Raw genomic sequence first — 12109 nt, 5'->3', positions numbered from 1 at the left:
GAGAGTCTTGAGGTTGGCGCGACGAGCGCGCAAGATGATGTATATCACGGCAGGTTAATGGCTTTCTTGATTGCTGCACAAGAATAATGAATCTCTCGCCGTGCCAAGAGCACCAACCCCGCCCTCCGCCGACCCACCCGATGATGCCATCCCCCGGCCGTGTGCATGCAGTGATTTCGGGCGCTGCACAGACCAAAGTGGATTTTAACAGCGGCCGCCCCTGCGACGACGATCATTTCCACTCAACTTCGGATATGTGTTCGAGGGCACAGCTGCTCTGGCATTGAGAATGATGGATGCGTTTGATAATTTGTCTCCCTGCTCTAATGATTCATTTCTGCTCCGAGAGTCAAACTGGCAAATGGTCAAATCTCCGTCATTTATCTAGGTGGAAATTGCAATTTATTCAAATATTATGGAGAAGAAATTCGATAAATTGCAATAAAAAAAGATATAATAGAAAATATTTCTTCATGATCCGAATGCATAATAAATCATAAAATAGTACAAAATTTAATTACGCAAACCAATCAATTGAATAAATGACACAGAAAGCAGATGGGTAAAGTTAGAGATTTACTAATTTAAAACACAATGATTAAAATATAATGTGTGCTAGTTGGAGAACCACTTTTACCACTTAATTTTAAACTGAAACAAATACAACAAAAAATCAATGCCAGCAGGTTTAGACTTTCAATTTTTGATTTTGGAACTGAAATTTCATGGTCGTTAATAGGAATGATAAAAAACTAAACTTCAATTTAAAACAGGATGCATTCAACAATTTAAATTAGAAATTTTGTTCATGGAAATTTAAATAAAATATTTGAATGTTTTCCTAAATATATTGACTAAATGCGACTAGATAGATTTTCAATTTTGTCAATTCAGTCATTTCTGCTTAAGTTGAAAAAGTATGTGGGTGCCATTAAAAATCATGCTTCCTGATGGCTTTTTCATCAATGGGTTATTTTTAAAGTTCTTTATTTATTCACGGAAAAAAGGAACACGAGGAAAAGCTAAATTTCAAATCAAACACCAATACCCTCGACTGATAAATTCTTCATGTTTAATTTTACCTAAATTTTGGTTTTACGTTTTGTTCTGCATTTTTTTAAATTCTCACCTGCACCTGCCTGATCCCCGAGGATTAAAAAAGCTGCAGAGAAGCCCAACTTGGACAGATTTTCACGCACGGGTGGCGTAATTGGCGCGAAAATTGTGATTTATGCCCACGCCACTAATAAAAAACGCGCGCGCGCCCCTCACAAAAAGCTTCTCTTGACGGCCGTGCCAAAAAATTACACTACGCCCCTCTTTCCCTGCATTGTTTCGCTGACGTGCCCACGCATCGCTCAGTGACCGTGACCTGTTGCAGTTGAACCGCTTTTCTTTATCCAACTAAACTCGTCCGGCCGAGGAAGTTAGTTTGTACTTAGGTCTAATATATATTGCATTAAATATACAGAACTAACACACACACACAGGGCCAAGTTTGGCACTAAATTTGCAATGCTAACCACGCGCCCGTCGAAAGCTCCTCTGCGCATACGCCCAACGCAGAGAGAACAAGGAGCACGAATTGTCTTCGCCTGCATGCAAATTTTCACTTACAAACACCGTCCAACTTCTTCTCCTACACGCCAAATTTTAGCGAGAAATTATCTCGATGGTCTCTTTTCAAATTTGCTCTCTTGAGACGTTGAAAATGTACGCGGAAAATTTAAGCCTTTGTAATTGGGCTCTTCGTTATATTTTTGTAATTTTTTTTTATACGTTTTGAGCCATTATTTTTACTAAGGAAAATTTTATTAAAAATGATGCGAAATAATAACAATTTTTTGGTACGTGTACGGGAAAAGCGTTCAAGAGCGGAAAACTGCCGGCAAACTCGTTAGCGTTTGAGTACCACTCGCGCAGCACCGGCCTGTTTATGTTTATACGCGTATTATTTTGATGAGCCCTTTGTGGATCACATGAAGCGTGCACCACGCAGCAGCATAATATGACGCCGGCTTTTCATCATCCATCTATTTATCAAAACGGGTCGGTAGTTTTAATAATTTTTCATCCCCGAGAGCGACTGCAAGCCGCGTGCGTTTGAAAGCGAACAACAAAATATTATATACCAACTTCCGATTCGGTGATCCCTGATAAATTACAAAATAATTTTCATTCGGCCCTTCTGGATCACAAAAAAGAAAAATCAGCGATTGAAATTGCACCAAGATCTGAGAAAGCCCAAATATAAGCTTAATTATTATTACATTTAATCAGTTCATTATTAAAAAAAAAAAAAAAATAACTATAGCAAGCCAAACTTGGAAAAAATTCTGCATATTTGCCTGGAATGATGAGTGTTATCGGATTTGATGATGATCCATCATTTTTCAAATAAAATTCAATTGAAACGAGAAAATTTGTTTAAAATTTAATAACAAAAATATCAAGTTCCACATTCTCCTGAACACAAATCTGGTCTTTTTTAATTGAACTTGTGTCATTAATACCAGTAATTAAGAAAAATAGCTCTCACGCGTGGAGATAAAATTTGCCAAAAAGAGTGGCGTTGTGTTTTTTTGAAAAATGAATTCCAGATAAATGTTTTTTGGACTTCATTCATTTCTGATATTCTGTAAAAACATCTTATTCGACATATTTTCTGAGGCACTTTTGCTGATTAATGATAAAAACCATGCCTTGTTATTTGTTTCCTCTCTGACAAGCAGGAAATATTCTTTCTGAAAGCAAAACAAAAGTGTGTGTAGTACATTTACTTCCAAGTCTCTCGCGTTTCTATAATGGCTCTCAGAATGCAACGCGCTGCAGCACCGGTGTGACATTTCGGAGGAAAGTAGGTCGTGCACTCCCGGTGCACCCCCTGAAGTGCACTTTCGAGTGGCTGAACAGAACATGAGGCTCTCAAGAACATCCTTGTCTGACGCGAGGAAAGAATTTTGAGGTGCAATAGAAGTAATTTATGTATAGTGTTTATTACTATATTATAAATTTTTATTGTGAGCATTATTTAAAATTTATTTTATTATTTTATCCGCATATATCTCTTTTAAAATTTTTTTGAAATGTTTTTAGTTTTCTAAAATTTTAAATTATTTTAAACATTGTAATGTATTAATTTTACAACCTGGCAAATTAAAATGATTTTTCTATGCTAAAAATTAGTTATAAATTTTTTCAATACACAAAATTGATAATCAGACCATATATCTAATTACTCATTCAGATGACGAGATACATTTTTATGATAATTACGACATTTAATTTTATTGGCGGTAAATAATTATAAGAAGACCAATAAACTATTAAAAATTAATTTAGAAATCGTAATCAATAATAATAAAATTTTTACTTTCTTGAAACACTTTTAAATTACATTTGTTTTTTACAATTTTTTTTTACTTTTTATGCTTCAATATGCAGATGATAATTTTAACTTGATCCGATCCTCTAATTCAGTAATCGCAAAATTAAATTATCGGCTTTGTATAAAAACTAGCCATCAATAAACCACACACGCAAATTAATTGGAAACAGTCGATCACTCTCATTGTCGTTCATTTCATTTGACGCTAATGCATTTTGCCAGCAATCCGACGCCCGTCAATATTTCGCATTCAACGACTCAATTAATGGGCAAACCAGTCGCAATCAATAAAAATCAAAGTGAGTGCACCATGTGTGGGCAAATTTTTTATATTCACTTTCCGGCGTCATCTCGATGGCTCTCGTAAAAACGAGCAAACGGCGATTGCAATTACGCCAAGTGGCTGCTGTGGTGCGAACGCATATATTTTAAATTTTCATTACCGCCGCTTGTCACCGACAGGCCTGCGCGTGCAGCCGAATGAAAAAGGCCTTTCAACTTTCGGCCCCTGCAAGTGTTAATTGACTGCTGCCGCCGCCCGTCCGACTTTAATTAAATTTCCACCGCTCGGGACTCACAAAAATTTCCTCTCAATTAACCAGAACGCGATTTTTTGCGCGTCTCCCTTGCAAGCGCGCAGGGTGCGAAATAATTCCACTGCCAAGAAGTTTGTTTGGACCGCTTTTTGCACCCTCCAAATTAGAGGGTGTAATCCGAAATGTTGACTTAACAAACCAGCGGCGCACACAAACTTTGCCAGCCGGCGAGAGAGACTTTCCCAACGACTGGCTGCGCTACCACTGGTCTGTGCCTAATCTTTCATCAATACAAATAGTTAGTTCGCAGCGCGGTGCCAGCACAGATTCCCAACCAGACGTTCGAGGTGTCAAATCAATAAAGCAGAAAGGGCTGCTCGCGTGTAAACACGCCAAAGTGGTTGTCAGATTTTTAACTTGTTTTTCCGTGAAATGAAATTCGAGTTAATTTGTGTGTAGCTCTTAATTGCGATCAACTGGTGAGAAAATATTTTTATTCACAAAATTTAAAAAAAATATTATTATTAAAATCATTCATCATTCCGAAAAAAAATTAGACACAAATGCCATTTCACCTGGAACTTATATAACAATCATTAGTGCTTTAAAAAAATACCAGCTTGAAAAATCAGCATTCATGAAACTGGTTTGACTAATTTTTCGGTTACAATTTAGAATATAAAACAAAAATTATTAAGTTTCTTCAATTTTAGAAAGTTTGATTATGGAAAGATGTCCAATAATACGAGTATGTGACGGTGAAAAAAACTAACTTTTTTGCATCATTTTAATTTATAATGGATTTCATTTCCGTACTGAAGATGCATAAATATCTCTTGGGTTTATTCCTCCCCATTCTAAGAAATCGCGCAATCAGAGTTATTTCTGCGCCTGAAAGGTTAATGAGAAACGCCAGCCGGGTCTTGCGTGCGATGACAGGTAAGTGCAAAAATCTAATCCTGCTCGGCGCAAATCCGTTTGAGCCGCAGAGAGAGAATCTTTCTTTCCCAACATCGGGCTCGGAGCCAACGCGCCGAGATCGAGGAATTGGAGGAAAAAAAGGGACATACAGACATACAACGTGCACCACACGCACTTGGTATATCACGTCTGTCGGCTGACGATGCGCGAACCAGACAATTTTCTTGTCTCCCTCAATCTTCGGCGAAAGAAAAATAATGGCGCGGTGCGGAAATGAAATTGATACACAGAGCGAAAGCCCGGCCGAATTGGTGCTGCAATAATAACGCACCGCAGCGGTCCCCAATCTCTTTTCCGGAGCGTGATTCCTTTCATATGCTCGCCCTACCACTCGGAAGGGTAAACAATAGGGCGGTTTTTTTCAATTATAGAAGGATTGCTTTCATATAATATGTAATTCACTTGGATTTTCGGGGGAGTAGCAAAATCTCATTTTTATTTTTTTAATGAAAAAATCGCAAGGAAATTTGCATTAAATCAGGAAAATTTATTTTTATCTTAGGTAAAAATAATTAGAATAATTACGACAAAAACAAAACTTTTTAATTTATAATAAAAGATTGAAAATAACAATAATGTATCAAAAAGACGATACATTAAAACTTTCAAGGGAATTATTGGCTCTTTCATCTTTTTTACGGTGAAACAGAATTAAATGTTTTTTTATCAGCACATTTTTAGGCAGAATTATTGAAATATATTTGAAAATAAATCATTTTAAAGCATCTCTCCTCGAATAAGTTTCATTCTCTATTTCAAAATTTGATAAATTTTTAGGACTGAAATTCAAATCGCAATAGAGAATTTCACACTCTAAATACGATTGAATCAGGAGGGTTCATTGAACTTTTGCCGCAAAGAGATTTTGAATTTTTATGAAAGGTGTCAATGAACTTATTTATCACCGTGACGCCAATTGAGAAATTCAATATTTTTATTTCAAGGACTAAATTAATGAATGCAAAAAAACTTCATAAATCTGGAATTAAATAGAAAACAATTTTATATTAAAATATAAATCATTATTGGAGCTCAAATAAAAATGTAGAGAAAATTTCATTATAAATTGCAATACAAATTTGGTTTTGTTCATCGATGCTCTTGATAAGCAGTTCAAATAATGAGAAATGGACGCAACTGCCGTGTACAGGAGGGTATGTGAAAGAAAATAGATGGGGTTCCCTTGGTTGCCGCGAGCGCCGAAGAGCAGTGGAGCAGACTGACTTATTCACCAGAGTGTGTTAAGGCTAAAATTAACCGACGGCGGCGGCCGACGACGTATGTTGGTAGTAGTGCACGCACTGTCCTCTTCAGCGTGACTGTGATCAGTTTAAGTTTAGTTAAAAAGCAGCCGGCCTGCGAGCAACATCTTGCGCGCCCCGCCGGCTGCTCGCTCACGTGTTCTTCTCGAAAGAAATTCGGTTGTGTTTGTGTGTTTTGGTGCGGCGGCCATAATTAATCAGGAATAATTAATTGACGATGGCGGGTTGCGCCGTCAAAGAGGCCGAGTGCAACAGCGACGACAACGAGTCGGTCGCTTCCTCCACTGTCTCCATCAGCGTCAAAATGACAAAGGCCGCCATCCTCCAGCGCACGCTCAAGTGGGCCGGCTACAAACAGGTGAATTCATGACCCAAAGTTTGCCCTTTGCCATCTTCAAGCGGTCCCTCGTGGGAACTTAACGTTCTAATGTCATGACTCGGAAAATTGCCATTGACAAACTATGTTATATAGAATTATAGAAACTTGGCTCTTTGTTACTTCAAATTCAAAACTTTATTATTTGTCAAATATTTTAGAAATAATTGCATCAATTAAACATGAAGATCTGCAGGAAAATGTAATTTCCAGTAACTATTTAAAATCTATGAAACAAATTCTAATTAACCCTTTGAAATTATACCTGAATTTGGCCTGAATTTTTAAATTTTTGTACCAACAAGAAAATCATTCTGATTGCTTATACATGTGAACACTTTTGGTGACCTTTGCAAATACCAGTATCAGGAGTAGAATAATTTATAAAAGTATTAATATAATTAAAAATAAATTTAGAAATTGTATTTAAATGTGAACGTTAATTTTGAAAATATTCATAGCTTAGTTAATGAAAAATTTGAGACACGTCTGTAGTTTTCAAAGGTGAAATTTTAATTTGAACAAAAAAAAAAACATCCACTATTTTTTTCTCAGAAACCGATTTTTTTGCTAAAAAAAATTATTTTTCCAAGCCAGAAGCATTATTGACACCTTTAAAAATTTGTTAAATATTTTATCTATAATTGATACAATTAGCAAAACGTAATTGATCAAAATTGTTTTAAGTTTTGTAATGAGATTACCAAGAATTCTAATATTTATCAGACCGTAAGCCTCTATTTTCTCTCGTTGTTGCAAAATCAATACGGGTATGTGTGTAATAGAATTTTTCTTATCTTCGTGAGTCGAGCGTCACTTTGCGTTATCAAAAGGTAGTCACTTTTTACGTAACCATTCAAAACAAACAAATAATGCGTAATAGAACAGCTCTCCACTTTCATTTTCTGCAAAACAGTTTTTTCGCTCTGCCTCTGTTCGAAGCCTCCTTTGAAAATCGCAGTTCGTTAGCTCCGAATTATTGAAGAGCACGAGAGTGGAAACGAGAAATTCCTGCCTCTTGGTCTAATTATAAAGGTCGATGAGTAATTTGAATTCTTAACGAGCGGCTGTTTTCTTACGCGTTAGTTATACATAGTTAAAAAGAACAGAGGACCCGACTAATTAAGGCGTCGCTCAGGCCAGAGATGGTCCTTCGTTCATTGTTTCAAAAAAGCATGCCAGGGAGTGATTTTATTTCCAGAAAATTCTCGGCCTTTTTGTTTTATCCCCAAATAGGATCTCGCTGGAGCCGTCCGAGCGGAAAGAGCGCACCGATTTGTGTTTTTCTCTCCGATCATCAAAGGGAACATTCGGAATCCGGCTGGAAATAATTCGGAGAATCTGTTCTCGACGGAATTCGATTCGGAAACACACAAAGCCATTTATCTGCGAGCAAATGTAAATTTTAAGCAGAACAAACTGCGCTCTCTGCACGAGGTTTGCAAAAAGCGGCTGGAAATTTCCATAATAATCTGTCGCGATACCGCAAAGTTTGACCAAAATTTATGGCCGTGGCGCATTATTTATTCCGCTCCACCACCCGCAAAAAAATTTGTTTCAGTTTGCCTGACGAATTATTTTTAGAGCTTTTTCATCTAAAGGGAGTGCATAAAAAAAAATGATTCTAATAGCTTAAGAAATGAGCGTTTGTAAGAAAAGCGAATATAAGAAGGATATAAATATAATAATTTCTATGGAAAGTAGGTCGTGCACTCCTGGAACACCCCCTGAAGTGTACTTTTGAGAGGCTGAACAGAACATGTGGCTCTCAAGACCATCCATGTGCAATGTGAGGGAAGAATTTTGAGCTGCAATACAAGTTCAATAACTTGCTAGAAACATTAAATTTTTATGTGATCACTAACATTATACACACAAATAATATTTTTTTTTTATTGAAGGGTTTAAATATAATATTTTTATATACTGTTTATAAATTTGTTACACTTTATTTTTTTAATTTATTTTATTTATTAATATATACATTTAATTATATTGTTTCATATGGAACATTGTAATTATAGTGTAATAGCTGGAAAATTTTAATGTATAAATTTTGACAATTTCTGTTAGTTTAGTTTAAGTATATGAATAGAATTATAAAATTGAATTGTTTCCTACATTTGCAAGTCCTTGAAATATTAAAAATTGAAATAGAAGAAATCTCGATATGTGATATTACTCGATGAAAGGATTATCGTCTATTCCATCTTAAGGAATCTTAAGAAAAATATAAATAGAAATGAAATAAATGAAGTTCAATATTATTGATATTGAATTTGCTAGTTGGATCTTAATTTTTATTCAAAAAAGATAAAATGCGTGGGAACAATTTGAACCATATTCTTCATAAATATTTCTTAAAAAGAGGCCAAATTCCAGATTTTGACCTTTAGCGCTGGCACGTCGTTGATGCTGAAGAGCGATCGTCTCGCGATTTCACAAGTGAGCCAGTTGACAATTTTATTTCGAGAGAAGCGCGTAATCAAGATAAATAGGACGTACGCGCAGGTGCTGCACCAAGGAAGAGAGGCTCGCCCACTCTCTTCATTTGGCCTCGTCGGCAGAAGCAATATATATTTGCACGGTGTTTTGGCGCCTAATCTCGCGCGAGCTCGCAATGAATTCGGCGAACCCTTTGATTCGCAAGCCGCGAGGCACCGCAACGCCACCGAAATGCTATATATAATAATTCCGCGCACATTAATTTGCATTTGAACCAGACGAAATTAACATTCGCCTGTTTTGCTTATTCTGCCGGGTGGAATTCGCTGCACGCACAAGTGCCCTTTTGAACGAACCCACAGCACAAGCCAATGCTCGCGGTGTGCGCATTTCAAGCCCGGATGGTTTTTCACCCCGTGATTTTGCACCTTGCCTTGCCTAATTGGAATCGACATTCAGTGGCAAATAAGGGAACCACTTTTTGCACGTGTTTTTTATTCATTCTGCGGGTGAAGTTTGAGCTAATTTAAAACTGGCAAATAAAGTGGAAGTTTGCGCAAATAGGGGCAATTATTTTCAAAAAAATTTGCCACAAACAAACTGAAAAGCTGCCTTTTGACAGACAAACATCAATTATTTATACAAATAAATTGGAAATTAAAACAATCTAAAGAAAAAAATGAAACGAAAATGGATTTTTTTTTTTACAAATTCATGTTTTCAATTTTCATTTTTTTTTTCACTAAGTTTATTTACTTTCTTATGAAACAAGATTAAAATTTGTAGTCTTTCTGAAAAAAATAAAGAATATAAATTCACAAAATTGGCTTGGAATTTCAAGGAGATCAGTGTGCCTTACAAATAGAATAAATCAAAAAATTCATTTAACAATAAGATCTGATAGTCTTTCAGTTCTCCAAAGTGCAAATTAATTTGAATATTGTTATTAACTATAAAATATTTTTAGAATTTAATATGATGTTTAATTTGGCATCTACTATCAAATTTTCCTTCTTTCATTTTCTTTGGTAAATATAAAGGCCAGCCAGCGTCATTGCGAAACTCACACGTCAATCGGATTGTGAAATGAATTTGATTACATCGAGAGGCATCACAAAAGTTTCGCCGGCAGCAGTGCGAACTGCTGGCGTTCCAACTTTGCGTCGCTTTTCTCAATTGGAAGTCAAATGTTTGCACTGCCAGCAGCAGTCTCGTCGGCTGCGAATATTATTTCCCCAGATCTCGATCCACACACACACACCTTGCCTACCTAAACGATCTCGAATCACAACTTTTGCATTATAAAGTGCCAGAGATGTTATATATAAAGAAGTTTGTGCAGCTCGAGCGACACCTCCCTGCGCTATAAATGTATGCATGAGGCAATATGTAAGTCTTACTTATACGGCGCCCCTGCTTTATAACCTCCAACAATATGGCGAGAGGGCGCCAGAGAGAGGAAACTAGGAAAAGGGAGGGATAGAGAAAAAAAGTATAAGGGTGTGCGAGCGGCAGATAAAACGAAATGGAAACGGGCTGTTGGGACTCAATATCGGAACATTGATATATATAGAAATTTCGGACCTGCTTTCACCTGCAGGCGGCTTCTTTTGACAAAAAGTTTTCTCCTATGTGATGATGGGAAAATTCTTTGTAGTTATTATGGAGTAGAAAAGCAGTGCTCTGGTTCTCTTTTTTTCCGACTCTCCAGGCCGTGATAATGAGGCTGCCTCTCCACCATTCTTCATTCGACCGGGGCACCTTTGAACTCGCGCTGTACACGGTGTCGTGTGGTGCTAGGCGTTGATGGCGTGATTCTAACTGCTCTCCGCTCGAAATTATCTTAATGATGTAATTCCACCCGCGCCGAGGCACATCTACAGCGCGCCTATTAGTCCAAGAGAGAGGTGAGATTGTTACAGATACTAAGTATGCACAGGCTGGATAGGAATTTACACGAGCAGTAATTAATTTCTCACGGTGGGAAATTTCTGAATAAAGTGTAATATTTGCAGTGGAAGTAGTTAAAAGGATAAAGCGGAACAGAAATTTAATTAAAAATCTTCTATAAGCTGCTACAAGATGGAACTTTTCTAGTTCACCGCAAGTTCATTTAATTTTATTATAAGACTAGAAAAATTTGTATCCATTACGAAAAATTCATTCTGACATTGTATCTGTGTGATTTTTGTCATTCAGATTGAAAAATTAGAGAGTAAAATTTAATTTTTTAGTTTCTTTAGCATAAAGAAACTTTTTATGCACATTTTACTTTTATGTTACGACTCTTTTTTTTAAGATTTTACGATTTTATTTGCTTTTATTCAGAATTTCACAAAATTGGCTCAATGAAAACGACTGTTTTTATTGAATAAAAATTCAACTTTAAAATTTGAGCCTACAGATTGGCATATGAATATCATTTTTGCTATCAATGGTTATAAAAATGAAATATTATTAATTATTCTCTGCAATATTGCAGCTAAATAAATTAAAGTCTTCACATAGACATAATAAAATAAGGGCCAAATATGTAATACAAATTTTAATTTTTAATACGTTCTCATGTCACATAAGAACCTAAATTCTCAAGTTAGCACAAAATCCTTGGAGATCATCCTTGTTTAAATTTAATTTGGCGCTCAAGGCAATGCAGAGATGTAACTAATTTGATTAAAAACGTGTACCTCTGCGGATTGCCGCACACGGCGAGAGCGCAGTGTTGACTCAAGAAGACGTTTCTCTGCTTCAAAATGTCGCATATTTCGCGGGAAATGATATGCCCAAGCTCGTTATTTCGCGACAGAGCTCACGAGTTTGTGCATTAATGATGAGTTCAAAGCTGTTTTTGCATAAATTATGCACGGTGAAATATTCAAAAGACGTGCGGTAATGACGACTGGGCCATTAAAGTTTTGGAAGCTCTTTCGGTGCATAAATTCGCTATAGAAAATAAAAATTCGATTATAGGAAGGAAAAGGCCCCTGCGCTTTTAAAAGCCCTCGTAAAACTAACTTTTTAATTATCCCCTCTTTTGTGCGAGGCAAAAGTTGAAATCGAATTACGTCGGTCCGTTTCGGACGCCGATCGCGAACAAAAGAAGACCTTTCTGCGCGGACGT

The 12109-nt window shown here is 36.5% G+C and overlaps 1 protein-coding gene across 5 annotated transcripts in view; it reads left to right on the top strand.

The window, feature by feature from the left end:
* LOC132199591 (apoptosis-stimulating of p53 protein 2) overlaps nt 1–12109 on the top strand; it is a 139598-nt gene that overhangs the window by 67060 nt on the left and 60429 nt on the right. Inside the window, exon 1 of one of the 5 annotated variants that reach the window (XM_059624430.1) lies at nt 6240–6525. The exons of the other annotated variants lie outside the window; for them this stretch is intronic. Within the exon in view, the coding sequence (XP_059480413.1) occupies nt 6385–6525 (141 nt within the window). The 5' untranslated portion in view covers nt 6240–6384. Of the gene's footprint in view, nt 1–6239; nt 6526–12109 lie in introns of those variants that run through there. 5 annotated transcript variants of the gene reach the window in all.

The sequence above is a fragment of the Neocloeon triangulifer genome, unplaced genomic scaffold, assembly GCF_031216515.1.
Source record: "Neocloeon triangulifer isolate White Clay Creek 2 clone unplaced genomic scaffold, ASM3121651v1 ptg000014l, whole genome shotgun sequence".
Taxonomy (NCBI): Eukaryota; Metazoa; Arthropoda; class Insecta; order Ephemeroptera; family Baetidae; genus Neocloeon; species Neocloeon triangulifer.
The sequence above is the reverse complement of the archived record's forward strand: the minus strand, read 5'-3'. Positions and strand labels throughout refer to the sequence as shown.